At 46.4% G+C, this 18,643-nt stretch overlaps 1 protein-coding gene across 2 annotated transcripts in view; it reads right to left on the bottom strand.

Annotated features, from left to right (window-relative positions):
- Nucleotides 1-18,391, bottom strand: part of LOC146208545 (uncharacterized) — a 44,117-nt gene extending 25,726 nt beyond the window's left edge. For both annotated transcript variants that reach the window (XM_084594708.1, XM_084594700.1), the window contains exons 1-6: nt 18,232-18,391; nt 6,858-7,001; nt 5,010-5,224; nt 3,154-3,337; nt 2,167-2,265; nt 1,867-1,977 (exon numbers count right to left, since the gene is read on the bottom strand). In XM_084594708.1, coding sequence (XP_084450834.1) covers nt 1,867-1,977; nt 2,167-2,265; nt 3,154-3,337; nt 5,010-5,224; nt 6,858-7,001; nt 18,232-18,310 — 832 coding nt within the window. In that variant the 5' untranslated portion in view covers nt 18,311-18,391. The remainder of the gene's footprint in view (nt 1-1,866; nt 1,978-2,166; nt 2,266-3,153; nt 3,338-5,009; nt 5,225-6,857; nt 7,002-18,231) is intronic.
- Nucleotides 18,392-18,643: the final 252 nt, after the last annotated feature.

Below are 18,643 nucleotides of genomic sequence, written 5' to 3' on the forward strand. Positions count from 1 at the left end.
TAAACCCCGCAGATGATTTTGCCTTGCTTATGCGCGTTGAAAGGAAGTGAATTCGGACTGATGATTGGTATTATTAAATGTCCAAAACAGTTCGGCGCCCGAGCAATGTGTCAGGGTACCAGATTGAGCAACTATTAAACTATAAGGCATGCCCACATAAGTAATGTTGGTTAACTTGCATTGGTTAAATATCAGAATAAACTTACTGATGCTTAAACTTAGTTTGCACTGGCTACAGGACATAACAACAAAACCCGGCGAACCTCACTAGCTACCTTCAAGATACGACTAAATTGTGCCATCGCAAAGCGCATGCCACCGCTGTGGAGCGAAATCAGAGCCCCTCTTCAAGCTGACCAGTTGAATTCACCATGAGGCAAACCAGGGGTGATGCAGCCTCATTAATAAACAATCAAGCCTTAGCGGGCCACCTTAGGCCGTTTTTCATGAATTGCATACCGTTCAATGCATCACAAATTCATCGAAAATACCGGTGAGTAATGCGTACGTTTGTATGTACAGCCTTTTGAATTTTTAATGATATCGCGCGAGTGCCAACTAATTAGCGTTGCTGCGCCGGAAGCTCAAGGAGAAGAAAAAGCATTGTGGAGGGCAATAGAATGCCCATGATACGTGTTCATGGTAAATTGATTTTGAAGGCTGGTATAATTATTGAGAACCAACCACTGCCAACGATGGGTTGTCATGCACCGGAGCCCTAAGGGGCTGTGCCTACTACTTGTTTTTATCCACTGCGCAGAGTGCGAATTGTGATGAAAATAAAGCCCAAATTAATTATAAAGAGCCTAGCATGCTTACAACGTCGCGTGCAGTTTTTAACAAATTGTAGAGAAACCGCAGTATCGGTGCATTAATTAAATTATTAGTGATTGCTAATTAGCGTCCATCCAAGCCCAGTCATACGGCTACAAAGCAATACTCTGCGGCGTTCACAGAAACATCACAGGGGAAGAAAAACTGTTCCTGATGCGTGGTTCCATCTCGGAACCGGTGCCTATATCTTGGACAATCGCTCTATCAGCTAAATTAGCCCAGAAGGCTGTCGGGTCAGGTGGCACTGCGATAGGGAACCGACCAAGAGCATGAGCTATAGAATCGTTTCGCTTCGATGTTTACGGGAGTTCAAAAAGGCAGTGCTGATTGGTAATGAGGGGCTAACAATTGAAAAATAATTAAAACAAATTCTCTGTAGAGATTGCCTTCAAACGTAACTGGAGCCCACCATCTTCATTTCAACATTACGCGCTATCACCAATCCAGAACATAAAGGAACCACCCTCAAAAATAGACGATAAAACTTGCTTCGCACTAAGCAGAACTACGAAAGAGATGACACAATACACTCGTTTATTCCTTCACCTGTCTCCTGCAGTATGATCGATGCACGTTTTAGTTCCCACTCCCGGTTTCCGCTCTACTTCACTTCGAAGCAGCTCCACATGTATAATACCGAAGCTTGTGCGGTATTAAGAGTATTAAGAATCGAATCCAGGAGGCTGTACACACGCATCAAACCTTTCAACTAAGGATTCCGACAAAATAACAACAAATGAAAGGCTGGCCAGTTTATATATAATAGCAAACAAATGCATTTCATGGTATGCAACGTTTCAGCGTATATAATAGCGCAATACAAGTTATGGTTTGTTTTAATGAGTGGATACTACAAAAAGAAATGTGTACTTGAAAGTATGAGACTATAAAGGGGTCTGATAAGGTTAAAAGGGCTTGGGTAGGATGTCCGTTGTTATATAAGCATGGGGCTAAAGAATACACTGGAAATGGCCCCTGTTCTACACCGTAGATACGCCACTGCCGAGAGGGTTCGGGACAGTAATATCTCACCGGCTTGGGTCGTGATGCGGAGGACTTCGCCGTCGAGAGGGGTCAGCGTAGCGCCGTCCTTGAGGACAGCGCTGAACTGCAGGCCAGGAACAATGTGGTGCGAAATCACGCCTGAAACGAAAAGTATCAGCGCAACGCGTTACGGCGTATTACTGGTATCATTTTCAAAGAACTGAGCGCCTCACCATCTCTGCAAAAAGCTCAACGTTTCTGGCCATTTATACAAGTAAAGGCTGAACGGTGGTCAGGTGCCTTTAAAACTTTCTACTCGTGTACTAATTTCATCCAAAGCCTACGTACGCTTAAGAAGCTCTTTGTCGGACAGGATCTTCTGGGAGGTCTCCGTCGGCAGGTTGTTGATGGCTTCTTGAGTTGGTATGAAGACAGTGTACAGGTCACCTAGAGAAAAAAAATGTGCAGAAATTTTAACGTAATGTTGGTTATGTATATAGGATTGTAAGTTCCATCTGTACACTCGCTTCCTTGTCTTTCGCCACTGCTTTTCCCAAATAACGCTAACAAAGTCGAGACCATGACAAGCAAAAGCAGTATGCATGAAATAATATGGGGCTGCAGCCTGTGTGTCAAGTATGTTCATGCGCAAAAAAGGCGAGGAGAGATGAACCATTCTGTTAACAACTTAATTTTTTTTTTAATTCACAGTGGTGACTAATTTTACATATAACACGACTGTCACTTATTCAGTGAAACGAAAACAAAATAGAGTTGAGTGATGCTATAAGAATGTGACAAGCTGCCATAATTCTTAAAAATTACTTGGTCCAGAGAGTGTACGTAAATAGAGCGATACCACAACGAATTAATTGTTGCAAGTTCACAGACATGGCTGCGGTGAATATGTCACTGAATATAGCTCTTGTTAGATGCGTCCACTTTTTTGCTTTGTGCACTATCAAATTTTTATTGCTCTTTTTTGGAAACTTGCTAGCCGATCGCTTTCCAAGTAGGCCAGCCGCGCCAAGTTTATTAACGTTTAGAATTCAAAATATAACTTGCTTTTCCTCTAACGCAGCCTTCTTTACCATGTCAAAACAATCTAGCCTCCATCTACTCTGAACACGCCTAAGTAATCAGCAATCTGAAGTCTCTGACAGTCTAACCTAGAAACCTATTTTTTATAGCCTAATATGGCCCATTTTCGATTGTAAATTTAAGTAAACAAAAGCGTAAAACAGTGGCCAGCAGCAACAGCGATATCTGTGCTTTAAAGAGATCTCGTTTTAGTGAAAAACAACGGGTAAAAGATATTTTGCAAAAAGGGCTCACTGTTCAAGACGCTAGCGAAGCCACTGTTCTGGAGCAGGCGGTAGAAGTATCCGAACTTGGCCTGGATGGTCTGCGAGAGCATACTTTCGGCGATCGGGTACAGCACGCGATCCACGATGTGGACGAGGACATTCTCGTACGAGACATCACCCAGCAGGATGTTGGCACCTCCGATGGAGATCGTCTGCGCCACAAATGGAGGAGCATACCAGCATGTGATTGCGCGAACTCTAAGGTGAAGGCTCGGCGGAAATTCGTTGAGTTCACTGACCTTTCATGCGCTCACGCACTAACGATAAGCACACGTGGGCCAGTCGGGTAGATTTGTGAATCTCGGAGTTCGATGTCTGCCGTTGAGAGTAACAGCTGTGTTCATGTGCGAACAATACGCTGCACGTTTAAGTATGATTCACATAGAAACATGATCTGTAAGCATATTTCTTCTTTCAGCCAAATGCTTGTGCATTGGTGCACGTTGTAGTAGATGTGTAGCAGGTAAATGCGAACATGAGTTGTCAGTGCTTGAAGCAGTAAGCAAATGGGCACAAAGCGAGTTGACACGATGCAGAATTTGGTTACTACACCTCGACCTTAAAGGGTATCGGTAAGGGTGGTAGATTTCCTATGAAACATGTCACTTATCAGCATAAAAGAAAGAGAGCCTGTCATCAGTCGAAGGCCGAGGAATTGCGTGGGTGCTCTTATATACGTCCAGTAAGCAAGCTGCCAGTGGTAAAGACATTTCATTGATTGTCGCCTCGCGACAGGGACTGACGCATACCTCATGACGGTTCTCCTTTCGTGATAGTATTCCAGAGTTTACTCGAACAGAAGGATAATAGAATGTTGCATAACTGTAAGCCGTCGTGCTGTCTGTGCAGTGAATGGGTTGCAACAAAGCAGTTGATTGCGGCGGCAATGATACAAAGCAAGTAGATGCACAGATGCTAGGGATTTCTCTCAGCTCTGAATCGGTGAAAGGTTATACAGAAGCCACGTTATAGCTTCCACATCAGTCAGAGCGAGAAGAAAGAGAAAATTCGTGCACTTGTCAGTATTTTCTTCTTTTATATTTCATGCACCCAAGGTAGTTAACTTATGTGTAAATAAATGCTACCGGTGTTGCGGCTCTCACTTCAACTCGACATCTTATGCCCTCAAGGGTAAACACAGTGTGCGGATGAGTGGCAGAGGATGGCCACCTTTTCCAGCGACCTTGGTGCATATAATAGCGTAGTATTCGCGTATCGAACTCTCTAAGTCAGAAATGCGCCGAGAGAAACCCGCTGCGTCATTTAGTCTTCGCAAGAAATATTAGCCCGTGGAGAATTCAGTCCCCTGCCGTTCATTCCCTAAAGAAGTAATGGTGGCATGTTGATAGGCAAACGGCTGCGGCAGCGCAATTGGTCCTGAAAGAAATGACGCCTGCAGCGTCTTTAGGCCTTGTTGCCTTGGTTCTTATTTCTAGGGACGTTCCATGCCGCAGCTGAAAATTCCCTTATCCAGACCCGAGTTTCCCCATTTCAACCTCTTTCTCCATGCAGCAGCTTGAAGGCTCTATTGGTTGGACAAAATTAATACAATTATGCTTAAAACTCCGCAATAATTTACCGGAACTCCCTAATTCCCGAAAAGGGGGGAGTTTCCCCGATGAAGCTTTACTGCTTATGTAATCGCTGCATTTATTACCTGTGTGCTTTTATAACGCCACTTCCGTTTCCCAGATAGCAGACAACACATACACTCCTGTAGTTAATTTTCCTGCCTTCCCCTTCGCTCTTCCTACTTCTCGCTTCTGGCTTAGAATGAACACGTTCGACCTTCAGCGAAGACACTCAATCCCCTCGTCCGCTCACCCTGCCGTTGTCGTAGACCTTGACGAGGATGTTGTCGCCACCCGCCGTGGTGATCTCGAGGTCGCCGCGAAGGCTGCGGCTGGGCACCGAGTCGCCCACGATGTGGTGCAGCACGAATTTCCTCAGGAATCGACTGTCCGTCTCCAGCATCTTGATGACGCTCGGCGGCAGAGCCGCGAACGCCAGGTCATTGGGTGCGATGATTGTCAGGGACGCTGCGAGGGCGTGGATTCGAGGCAGTCTTGAGAGCACTGCCGGCATAGATAACCGCTCGAAATCTGTACGTGCTGTGCCACGTCGTTACGAATACGCACGAAAGCTTCAGAGTTAAAACTGGATGAAATGGGATTAGGTGTAGAACTTAATTCTCAATCGACTTACGCATGACGTGGAGATTATCTGCTGTGGTGATCCCTCTGTGACTATAGTCTCTTTCGGAGTCATGGTTGGTATATTAAAGACCTAAAATATGCTACAAAGCGGTTGCTTTCGATGTAGTTACACCGGCGACATTTTAGTCATTTCTGGCTAAGAGCTTAATGCTTTCAGTACATGTAATTGAATCTACATTTCTTCTCCCATTTCGCTTGGCGTAGCTGTGGACAATGAAGAGACGCGTTAAATTACCCCCTTTCTCTCTTTCCACTTTCACTCCCACCTTCCTCCCTTCCATTACGGTGAGGTTCAGGTGTCCCCAGCATAAGTGTGAAAGATTATTATTATTATTATTATTATTATTATTATTATTATTATTATTATTATTATTATTATTATTAAGAGAAGAGGAGCAAAAGCGTGGTCTACAATCAATTTGAGTGTCCCCGTACCGATGTAAGACCTTCGGTGTGGTTGCAAAATATTAAAAATATATTCCTAGTTTTAGGATACAGATCGTTACGGACCCTGGTGATAAGCCTTGTTCTTTTTTTTTCTTTGTATGCATGCTCTCACTGTGTGACATTTTTTTTTTTTTTTTTTAAAAACCTCACGTCAGAAGAAATAAAGTCTGCTGCGTTTGTTGAGCCTACATATGTGATTTATCAGATGTTAATCTCACACTACCCTTTAATGGCTAGAATTAGCAGCTGTTTCCAAGCCCAATTTAGGTTTTACTTTAAATTAAAACATGAACGGTGACTTATATGCATAAACATTAAATATTTAATATACATGAGTTTTAGGGCAGCGAAAACTGTAATCACGCAATATACCGGGCTAGCCAGCTGCGCATGCGAAGTAAGCAACACGACTCGCGTTCGCATTAAATGCAAAGCGGAAGGAAAAACAATGCGCCATCGGCGCGTTGTTTTTCCTTCCGCTTTGCACACGTGGGTACGACGCGTGCCTGTAGCAGGTACCTCGCTGGTCTGATATGCTGGTCCGTTATAGTCTGATATGAATAAAATTAAAGAGCGCTGCAGAATCTGCATTGGAGTAATGGGAAAGCACGGGTGCTGCTTTTGGTTGCTTCTGCATGGTTGCTTCCATTTCTTAATTCACTTTTTGTTTACCCATTTTAGTCTTTGGTACTTTCAAAATTGCTCGCCAATCCCTTCCAGTTCTCTTTTCCGGCTCTACTTCCATTTGCGTGACGTCACGTCCACTACGGCACCCCTTTCTGTCTTTCCGCTTTAACTTTCATCTTTCTCCCTTCTCTTACGGCGCGGTTCAGGTGTCCACAGAACAAGTGGGACGTACTAGCGGCTGGAGACAGCCCAGAGGCGATCTTTAGACAGCGCGTGGTCTATCTTCACGTTTTTGCAAGTGACGGGACACCGTTCTTTTACGCTTTCATTAATATTCCTGTTAACAAAATGCGGCAGTGTCTGCACAGAAAGTGGCACTCACGAAGGGATGCGAGGACGTCTTCGACCTGGGCACGCCGCAGGTATTTGCAGAAGACGGTGGAGTCCCGCTGCTGCAGGAATTCGTAGAGGCCGCGGAACTGGCCGACAGCCCGTGTCTCGCGAACCAGGACATCGCTGGATTGCTCTGAGAAAAGAAAAGAAACATGGCAGGGAATAGTTGGTCAACCTGAGCAAGATTTTTAACAGCTGGACGCTATCACCAACCACATAACCTTTTTTACACGTAAAACCAGCATCTAGTCAGGCCGAGTTTAAGGTTACCTTATGTCTGCGGCGAGTACCGATAGCAAAACATTTACTCAAAGTGTCGCTGTTGTGGCGGATGTAGATAACACTAATAAAATTGAGGAGAGTGACTCCATACTCATTCACTACAGCCATTCTAGAAGCCAGTGCTAAACAACAACTGACGCCTATCTAGACGTGCTGATTTCTGGCCGGCCAAGGTCGTGTAGCTGCGGATGCTTTAGATGCTTTCACGAAATTGCAAAGAATCCCCCCCCCCCCCCCCCCCCATAAAAAAGAACAGAGTGGTACGACTTATTCCTCAAGGGCAATGGTGCTGAACTAACAGCTGCCTTAAAGCTCACTATGTCAAGATTTCCCGACCACTTAGCTCTTAAATCTTGATCCGCGTCGCATCATTTATCATGCAACTAGTGGGGTGCTGACGGCGCGCCGATAACCTGAGTGTCGAGAGCATTTTTGTTCCAAGTTAGGGCGAGGCAAGACTCGTAAGAAGAGAAGATCGTTAACTGCATCCCTTTGAAAGGCGAGAAGCCACCGTGAGTTCTGTCTTCACATTGTGCAAGCAGGTACTGTATTATAAATGTCTCGAGGGCAATCATTAGAAGAGAGCTGTGATGCATAACAGTCTGCTGTCGCGGTATGATATGGCTTATTCTACAATGCTTATGGCCGCCGCTGCGTAGTTATAGCGTCCGACTGCTGAATCTGAGGACCTTGACTTGATCCCAGGCCACGGCGGCAGCGTTTCGATGTAGTCGAAAAGCGAGGAGCCCGTGTACCATGCAACTTCAACGCGTGTTATAACTCATGCGGTAGAAATTACCCAGAGGCTCTCTATTTATGGCGTCCCTCAAAGCCTGAGCCGCTTTGGGGCCCTGAAGTCTGTCACCAAAGCCAAGCCACCTAATGCTTATGGTCTTCTGGAAGATATGGACATATGCCTGCTCCATCTGCTGTAACACTGACGTGTTCCGTTTAAGAGTATATGTGAAACGATGAACGTGGCCAGTGGAGCGGCTAATACGACAGAATTAAATGTATGAATCTCAGGTGACCACCACACGTGCTTCAGCTCGAGTACATGTGTGCACTATAGACGTTTATATCCACGCATATCTTTCTTTTTGTTCGTGCACTTTTGTGTAAACGCGTGTGCGCTGTAAATAAGTGTTGCCTCTTCCAGTTCCAGGATTCTGGGAGATCTGGTTGGGATGTCAGTGCGGGATATTGTAAGGTACTATTATCCACAAGGTATTGCGAATGGTCTAAGCCTTGCTTTTATAGCTTTTTTTCTGCACTAACATAAACTATTTAGCTCTTCCATAACAATACCAATGAGCTGCGTTTTAGAGACATTTGCAGGGCAAATGCGGGTTTATGTCAGATAATTTTATGAACACATTTTTAGAAATGGTCTAAGTTTACAATACACACCAAAACTTTGCTTCTCAATATGTCCTGCGCTCACAAAAACAGTACTCTGAAAACCAATGGCGTTTGTGTTTGAGAAGGTCTACTAAAAAACCAGAAGCCTGTCGAACGAAATTATGTGCAAATATGTTTTGTTATCGTGAAGTTGCAAAATATATAAAAATTGCATAAAAATACTTTTTTTTTTTTTTTTCAGAAAGTGTCCGAAATTTCTGCCATTTTTTTTTCATAACAACTGCCAACTTTTTCTCAATTTCATTATTCTCATTTGTCGCTATACATAGCTGTGCTGCATCATCTTTCTAAGGAACCCGCCGCGGTGACTCTGTAGTTAGGGCGCTCGACTGCAGTACCCAAGGACGCGGAATCGAATCCCTGCCGTGATGGCTGCTTTTCGATGGAGGCGAAATGCAAGGCGCTCGTGTACTGCGCGATGTCAGTGCACGTTGAAGAACCCCAAGTGATCAAAATTTCCTCAGCCCACTGCTGAGTCACTTTGGGAAGTTAAACCCCCCTAAAAACAAACCAAACCATACCATTTTTCGAAGGTCCACAATGCTCTATTTACAAGATGCCTATAATAGTTTCATGGATGTCTGTTTACTTCTGAAAACACAATTATACTATTTCTAGACACCGTCCACTGCTTTCCATGCACGCCTAGGTGGTCTTTCTTTCTTTTTTTTTTTAACCGTAGGAAAGCTTCTTGAATGAGATCGTCCGCATTTATTGCCACGTTCTGTGCGACTAGTGACGCGTTCCGTGACGTCGCTGTAACAAGCCTTATAGGCGATGTAGGCATGACATTTAATAAGACTCAACAATTTTGTCTCGATCACATCTGTTATGCCGGCTTAGCTAACGGCATGGAGAGCTGCTAATTAGGCTACACGACGAGGACAACACGCTATGCATTACTGCTTGTTTTAGGTTAGGTTTATAGGCTTTAACGTCACAAAGCGGCCTAGATTATGAAGGACGCCGCAGTGGAGGGCTGCGGAATAATTTCGACCACCTGGGTTTCATTAACGTGCACTCACATCGCGCAGTACTCGGGCATCTTGCTTTTCGACTGCATCGAAAAGTGGCCGCCACGGCCGGGATTCAGTGCACGTCATTGGGTTCAATAATTGAGCGGCCTAATTACTGAACTACCACGTCGAGGCTATAAATTATTGCGTACCACGTGTAGCAGCCCTTGAAAACGTATAAACTGGTGTCGTCAGCACAGTTATTTATATACTTTTTCAGTTCCTGCTTCGTTTCAAAAGCGAATCAAATATGCAAGGTAGAGACGAATGGTCTCATAATAGGGTCTACAAAGCGTATTGTATACCATACACAGTTGCTGAACGGTTTTGACATATATGCTATTGCGTTAATTGAAACTAAACTGAAATTAACATTACGACGCCAGCCGCAATATCAATGCTGATATGCTATTTATTGTAAGTTGTGTTACTATGAGCACGTCGTACTTATAAAACGTTTGCACGAGCATAGTTTATTTAGGTGTTCATATTTGGTGCCCGAGATTAGTCATGTAAGGCTCTTATACTTCGAGAGCTAAGGCTCTAAGAGCTGAGGCTTTTGTACTTCACGCTGTGTTCTTTTGTCCGTAGTGCTTCAGTGCGTGTCCTTTTCAGCGCTCACAGGTGCCTTTCAATGTTCACAAGCTGGGTGACTACGTGCGTGGCGTGCGCCTCACCAAAAGGCGATCACATTTCGAAGACAGAGAGAAGAGAGAGAGAAGCAGGAGTCAAGAAAGAAATCTAGCGAGTCCAGTCCACGAAACGACCTCCTTGAACTGCGAATATTTCCAGATTGGAATCAGCGCAGGGAGGAAAGCTAAGAACGAGACATATGGAAAAATAAGAAACCGTTTTGGCTCACTGCTCGCTGTTCCGGACTGCGAACGCGTGGCTTCGTTTCGGACAGGATGGGTTGCGGGATTAGCGGTGGCTTATCTGACCTTTGGACGGCTCGACCACATCCTTGGGGATGCGCTTCGCAAGAATTACGGCTCCTCATAAGAACACGCGCTGTGTCCCTTTCCCTCCGGCTGGCCACATATGCTCTCGCCCTCCTGTCTCACTGGCCCCACTGCCAGCATATGCTTCTCCTCTCTCTCACTCAATGTCGCCACTGGCCACCACTAGCCGACAGAGCACGAAGAAGAAGGCCTTGAGGAGGATGCGAGTCAAACAAAAAGAGAGCTAAAATAAAGAAAAAAGCGGCCCGACCAGTCAGCACGCACGGAGTAAGTAACGGTTCCTGCGATCAGCCGTATTCGCATCTTCTTTCCTCCGTTATTTCGCGTGCCTTCGCAGGCCTCGTCACCGAAGGCGACTGGACAGCGGTGGACGACAGGATTTTGTAAGAGTGTTCGATTCCACTGGACTACCAATGAAGGTGAGGCAGCCGGCCGCCGTCAGGCCAGCTGCATTAGGGTGCCTTGCGCTTCTTTAAAAAATAAAATAAACAAAGTTTTAGAGCACGTTCTGCATACAGCTCGAACATAGTCGAGGAAGCTTAATCAGCCCTGTTGCAATTCGTCCCACCAAGGACGTCTTCGGACGATCCGCATCTAAGCGCACGCAACCTGTGCTCATCCCGGCTGTCGCGCTCATTGACATGGAAGGGTCGTCGCCAATTGCATCGAGCCGCCGGCCTTGGATGTCGCTGAGGATACGCGCTTTTACGAGGGAATCAAATTATCTATATTTGTACATTGTCGCGTCCAATTATAGTTCGAAACACAAATCAGCGGAGAGAAAGTGGTAGTGAGAAGTATGTTGAGAGCAACAGCAGGTTATAGGGATGTCATCATTTGAAGCACTGATGTTTGCAAGCTATATGGATAGCTTTTCCAACCCACGCGATGTGACTAAATTTACTGATGACGAGAACTATAGATGCAACTAAACGATGCTAAAGTAGTCTCTACTGACAGGAACAGTGATGTATATGGGATCGCTCGGTGAAATATAAGATCAGTGAATTTGAAATTAGTTTTGTTTCTTTACGTAAAATAGGCGCTCTTGGAATAAACAAATTCCGTGCCGCTGCGGCTTAAGCTGCCACCGTTCTTGTGTATTAAAGTTGACATCGATTATATAAGAGCTGCATATGTTTTTCTATGTTTTCACGTCAGGAATTATAAGCCGTTATTGGCTTTTATGAAGGCACTGAAACTGGGAAAAAAAAAAAGATGTACATGCACTACTGCTATTTGTTCATGGCACGGATTAGCGAATAGTCGATAATCGAATTTCCTATTTTTTGAGTATAAAATAATGCGCAAGACTGGGGAGGGGGGCAGAAAAAGGGGGTGCAAATTTTCTTCAACGAATTGAATCTCTTGCTTCACCTAAGTTAAGCTTTACAAGCCTCATTGACATCTGTGTTAGGGTGTTCTCTGCACTTTTAATGAGAGTGGTAGCAGGATAATTTTCCACAGCCTGCAAGGAACTGGCCTCACTTGGTACAATTGTATCGGTAGAACACCTATGTCGTGATACTGCTCGTTCATCAACGCGATGTTTCCGCGGCCGGTAGTCCATGGATTGAGCCGAGAATAAAAACAATATTCGCCTTCGCTCAGCGTTTAGTGTTATCATGTGAAGCCACTATGCACTGGGGCGTGAAAGCGCCTGACCATGTTCGAACAGCAGTGCACCCTCCATCCTGCGCCCAACAGCTGTCCAATGGGGTACCAGACTTAGGGCGAACGCACCCAATCGTGTAGAACTTCTAGTGAGGCTTCTTCTCTCCTATACTACGCAATAAGAGCTTTCACCACTACCACCAACTTATGTGCCTGATGTAGGCCTCGGAAACACAGGGCCCGGACGGAATGGACGCGAGAACACGGCCTGGTTGGACGTGGCGACGGCGTGTCACAGCCGGTCCAATCCGGCCATGTATGAGAGTGAGCGGTTCCAGCGGCGGTAAAGCTCGGCTGGAATGTAGAACAACGCACTCTTGACACACGGCCAAAGAAAGAAAGAACAACACATCGCTGTGTTGTCCTTTGAGTGTGTCAGGGTGCCAAGGGTGCGCTGTTTTGCTTTCCTAAGATGAACTATACCAACTAGCCGCTTCTTCCACCCTCGGCTGGAATGCCCGCGTACTGTATAAAGCCGCCGGATCTCATTCCTGCCGTGCCTTTGCTCTTGCTCCTGCCCACGGTTATAACCAAAGGGCGCAAGGATATCTGGCTTCTTCATGTGCAGGTGTGCAGTGACTTCGAGGCCGTAAGCAACGGTTAATGGCAGTCGTGGGAAAACCGAACCGACGTTGAGCGCAACTGAAATGCCAGCCGCTAGATAAGCTGGAATGTGTTTAGAAGAGGTGCAAGACCGGAGGTAGCATTTTTCTCGACCTTGGGGACGGGGTGAAGGCGAGCACGAAACTTTGGTTTATGTATAAGGGTTCGACCACAATTCGGCAGCGAGCAGAACTTCCTTTACCCCACCCTCCCGATCTTACCTTTTTTTTTTGTTTTTTTAGTGCGCGTGTCTGACATTGAGGCATGTATCAACGCGCCTCAATATTTACGCATGTGCTGTGCTTATGACCTTGAATGAGAGAGAGAAAGCGGTGAACTAAACTGCATATGTGATAAGCCTACGTGCTAAATGGGGACTAAAACGAAAACACTCCCTAGAATAGAAATTCGCGGGTAATACTAGCTTCATTTTTAACGCATCAACTTTCCCAGCTTTCATCCTTTTCGACGAGAAAAGCTGTTTCTTTTAATTGGTGAGGCAGGAGTCGCTTGGGGTCACCAGAATCGCAAGCGTCGAAACGTTCACGGTTCAGTGGCATTAGCCTGGGCTGGTATAATTTGTACAACTTTGCGACTGCTTACGGAAGCATGTTGACGGTAGCATTTCCTTAAGCTATATATGCGTTAGTTTCTGCAGAAGCAGTTACTGGTTACATTTACCGCGCAAGAAAAAAAAACAAAAAAAAAAAACTATGTTTTATAAACTTCCGAAAAAAAAAAAAAAGCACGATACCAGCAAACAAGACGTGACCCGCTTCAATGCCTTTTGCGGTACTCTAACGATGTGCTCGTACAGTATGCAATCGTCATCGAGCTTAAAAACGCTCCTCCTTTTCTTTTTTTGTTTTTTTTTTTTCGCCGACGCGTTTGTACGTCGCCCACCGCGTCTATTTTTCCGCTCCTGGCGCATCATACTTTCCGAAACGAATGGAAGCGGCTCCTCTCGTGTAACAAATTTGTCTCGTACGGCGAGAAGACGAAGTGCAAATGTGACATCCGCAATTAGCCTCTGCTTTCATCATCGCCGCACGGCTCAGCCGAGACGTTTACCAAGAAAAGAAGCAAAAACGTAAGACGCAGACCTCTGGTTCTCCGCCTCGGATAAAGCATGTAGACAGACACCTGTTTTACACGGTCGTCGCGTGGGAACTCCGGCGAGCTCGGAAATGCTCCATCAATGACCACCTCTGACCTTGTTGACCCCGTGCCCCACTCTCTCCCTCCCTCTGCGGAAAAGTCGTACGCAAGCTGTTTAGCGTGCGCGGAGGACACAGGATGAAAAAGAAAAGAAAAAGGAGAAAGAAAGAAAGGAACGAGCGGTAGTTGTGGAAGGTCTCACACGGCGCAGGTTCTGGAACGATTAGACTGATCGTCGTCCTATTTGCACTGCGTGGTTATGGTGGCGCCGTGTTTGCTGACGCTCATTTTTCTTCAGCTCCTTTGTTTTTTTGTTTTTTTCTTCTCAGAGACGGAGAAAGTCGAAGCGAATATTTTCATCCACTGGCGTATAGTCGTATGGCGGACAAAACTGTGGCATAAATCTCGGCCTTTGGAATTCGAGAACACCATTTCGCTGAGAGCTGGACCATTTTCAGGCGGTCACTTTTTGAACTGCCGAAAAGACTTGACAGGGAGGTAAGCTCGAAGTTTGGTCACGATTCCATTCCATTGTTAAGACTGACTGCAGCGCAACAAAGATACGGGGACGTCGAATCTCTAACTGCACAAAATAAGTTTGTTTTTTTTTTTTTCCTTGTTTAGTCGTCCCGTCCAGTCTGATTTGAGCTGTGGTCAGACTCATCTATACTGAAGTACGGCATCTTATTTCTAGACAATGTATCAATACATAGAGACATATAGATACTGGAGCAGAGCTGTGAGTAGAAAAGTGCGCAAATTCGCAGCAATGAGGACAATATACGTAAAAGCAACTGAAGCACAGTTTCACTTGCCGGCGACGGCTATAAGCATGGTTAATTGTTAATACTGTTTGTAATGTATTCCTGCAATCACCTGCACCGTGCACGTTGCTTAAACACAACGCAAGTCAAAGCTGGTAATGTTTTACATGATTTTAAACGCAAATTTGTGGGTATTGAGGGACATCGCGTACAGACTACATTTTTTTCTGAGAATATATGACACCTGTGTGTATCCGATTGCATATTGCATCCTGCATCTTCGACACTAAGTGTCAGAGCCTCCAATGCACCAAGTCCAAAGGCAATGAATAAGCATTCTTATTTTCTCTTTCCGCGTACAATACGGAACTTTACCCGTGCTGCAGAGGATAAAAACAAAATTGTGATGGAAACTATGCTTACCGAAAGGCATTAAACACAATCGGCTAAGTCGAACCCCATGAAAGCAACGCTAATGAAATGCTTAAAAAAACAAAACAGAAATGAATCCACAAAGTACTTATTTCGTCTCTGTAGAATTCACCGTGCGCACGTGGGAGCGTATTATCGAAGCTGTTTGTCAACCTGTCGCACGCTCGTTAGAAGATAGTCTAGCTCCCACAGAAGCTGTTAGGCGGGCGTTCCCACTTGCGCTGTTTGTTCTTCGAGCCCACCTACGAGGAGGGATTAACAGTGTTGCACAATGCACATTCAGTACCTTCGGCGCTGCTTTCTCTCTTTACAAAGCGCATGAACAAGCGATAGCGATATGCAGTGAGCTTCTTATCCCGGCAGCATCGCAAACGGCAGCTGCAGCACTGACTTTGCAATCCTATCTGCTAGCAAGTGCGAGCTCCCCTCCGCTGAATGTATCGACAGCCGGATCTCCGACTACATTTTTTCTACTGCCTCTCGAAGAAGCGGGATTACTGAGTTCCGTCGACGGAAAGAAAACGCGTCAACTGAAATAGGAACCTGTGACTGCGCCCCATAGCTTTGAATTTGCCGTCTAAGGTCTGATGTCGAGTCCTCTTAGTGTGGCGGTGGAATTTGCAGCAATGTGATGCGCCACGAAAATAAATTCGGCGAAGAATAATGAATAACAAGAAAGGAAAATACTGCTCAGCTTCACAGCTGTGCCAACTGGGCGCAGAAGGAAGATACCTCCGAGCGGTGCCCATCTCGGTCGCCCGCGAAACGTCTCCTGGCGTCATACGTGCCAAGAGTGCCGGATGACGCTCCCGCCTCTACTCTCTACGCGCATATATCGCGCGTTCAGTCGGACAAGAAATGGGACCGTGACTTTTTTTTTCGTACAGATACCTGTCTCTCTTAAACTGGCTTCCACCTTTTCTCCATGATTTTTTTCATGAATTCGTGGCTGTGCTCCCGAGAACAGGCCACGAGGTGGCTTCATTCGCGAGGACGCACTTAGAAGCAAGCGCGCAACTGGCTGTCCTCGAACGCCGGAAGCGATGGCCCATGCGCGCCTCGCTGGGCATCTCCCGCCGTTCGCGGTCACTCGGCGCACGCGCGCGATTAGAGCGCGCGCAATTTTTGCCGCTGTGGCAAGGATGAATGGTCCCGCCCGATGGCCGGCTTTCGGCAGGGCGGTGGAGGGCGGGGCAGGACATTGGGGTCTTCGTTTTCTTCCTCATACTCTATCCTGCCTGGCTGCTGCTTCGTCAAATATCCTGCCCCTGTCACGGGGCCCTCCCTGACGATGGTGCTGTTGTCCCGCCTCTTTGATTGACCTCTTACGCGCGATTACCGCGATTAGCGATAGAAAATTGTGATTATCCGCTGCTCGTGCTGGGGCGGACGATGACTTCTACTCGGCTCTTACCTCCTGGGTCGCCGTGATTTTTCTCGAAACGAAACCGAGCGCTCGTTGATGCTGATTGTGAATGAGCGAAATGGATATATTACAGATCCGATTGCTTCATTAATGATAGGGAGACAGGCAGCTTTTCCTTAACAACCACACGTCAATCACCATATTATAGAACGCAAATTTCCAACTAAAGATTGCTGCTGGAGTACATGAACGTGCGTGGGCGTGGCATTATAGTGGAAGCATCGATGCGGGCGGTGTCACATTGAAATTGAGTCAAAAATGAAAGGAATATGCTCAGTGATCTACGTTAACGTGAAAGGCGTCAATATATCGGAGCGTAACTTGGTGTTTCCAGTTGAGCAGAACATGTCGCTTCTGTTACTGCATGCTATCATACAAAGACTCTGAATATGGTTGGAATAGACAAGTTTGTAGGCTAATTCAACTCAATGTCTGCACATATTTTAACGCCTTTTCTTTGTAGGTCAAAGGTCAATATCATCAATTAAGCATAGTAACAAAATTTGCAGTGTGGCAAAAGATGAAATCTCTGCGATACTTCATGTAACACCCCCGAACACAATTGATGAACTTTGTAATAACCATGTTTTGCCTTAATTTTGCATTGAAAGGCACAAAAATAATTGATGAACTCTGTAATAACCATGCTTTGACCTCATTTTGCGTTGAAAGACACACAAACTTACTGACGTTCATCGAACATATTGGCACACAAAGCGACTAGTGTTGTGAGAGCTCGGCGTCTTTCCTGCCATCAAATCTCCAAAGGCATTAATAGCGAAATTACATCAGAGTCGCTGCCGTCGCCAGTTTGATTACTCTACAGGGTACATTCTTGCCGCAAAAAAAGCAGCGCAAAACTGTTCGCTGCATATACGCCAGAGTGAAAATCACACACTTGCTGTCAGAAGTAATCCAAAGCTTCCGATTTTCGCCAGCTATGCATCTCACATGCAGGCGATGAACACCAGAGAGCCTTTTTCGTTTGGGGAAAAGAAAGAAAAGGGGACTCAGATGACCTGAAAACACGAAACATTGCACCCTGAATGCTGACCAAGAAAGATGCGCATATATTACCTATACTACCCCCTCCAACCTTCTGGCTATACGCTTTCTATACGCACACTGCAGGATGAAGCACTATTCGCGGCCTTATCTTCTAGTCCAAAAGCGCCGGCTTTCACTGCTACTCCAATTAGCTCATATCAGCACGCGCTAGGGATCCGACGGGCTACAGGCGATCCCTGTAGGAACTAAGCAATCCTCTACATCGTCTTAGCGCGCCGTAAGATTTAACTTGTACTCGGCTAGCCGCTGGATAGATAGGAAGCGTGCTGTATGCTGCTCGAGACGAGGTCACGGGCTCGACTCCAGCCAGCAGAAGCTTACAGACACCGGCAAAGTCCGAGAACCCCCAATCATGGGTGACGGTGGCTAATAAGCCGCGGTCCAGAGTAATCCGGCCTCTCTATATGCACTGCCACTCTCTTCGCAGACCCATGGCGCGTGTCATTCATTGGGGGCATACGGCGCTGTTCTACATTATAATCCGAGCGCACTTGGACCACAGTCCCGTTGGCGGAGGCGGCGGCGGTGGCGGCGGAGGAGGAGGAGTCGTTCCTACCTTCGGCCTTCGCGCAGCAGACGAGCAGCAGCAATAGTCCGAGCCGGAGCGCGGGCCGGAGCCCTGCGGCGGTCGCCATTGCGGCGCCTGGAGTCGTGATCCTTTTCCTCGGGGCCTTCTTGGGCAGGGGCCCCGCTTCTTGAGAACACCCCCCGGCTTCAACGGCAGTGCGGCCTCTGACGCCGGCCGCTAGGCTTTTATAGGCGACGACCACTAGCGCGCCGAGGAGAAGCTCCTCTCTCTCTGGCGATGAGCGACCTTGGCCCCCGCGACGGCGGCCGTCGTTACGTCACGCGGAGAAGCTCGCCGCTTGAGAGCTCTTCGAGGAGGTGTGTGTACCAGGAGGCTGCGTCCTCGAGACACCTGCGGCACGTGGGAGGCAAAAATGACATTTAACGTAGTTTAGTGAGAA

Source organism: Amblyomma maculatum, chromosome 1 (genome assembly GCF_055883805.1).
Source record: "Amblyomma maculatum isolate TAMU_Amacu chromosome 1, ASM5588380v1, whole genome shotgun sequence".
NCBI classification, from domain to species: Eukaryota; Metazoa; Arthropoda; class Arachnida; order Ixodida; family Ixodidae; genus Amblyomma; species Amblyomma maculatum.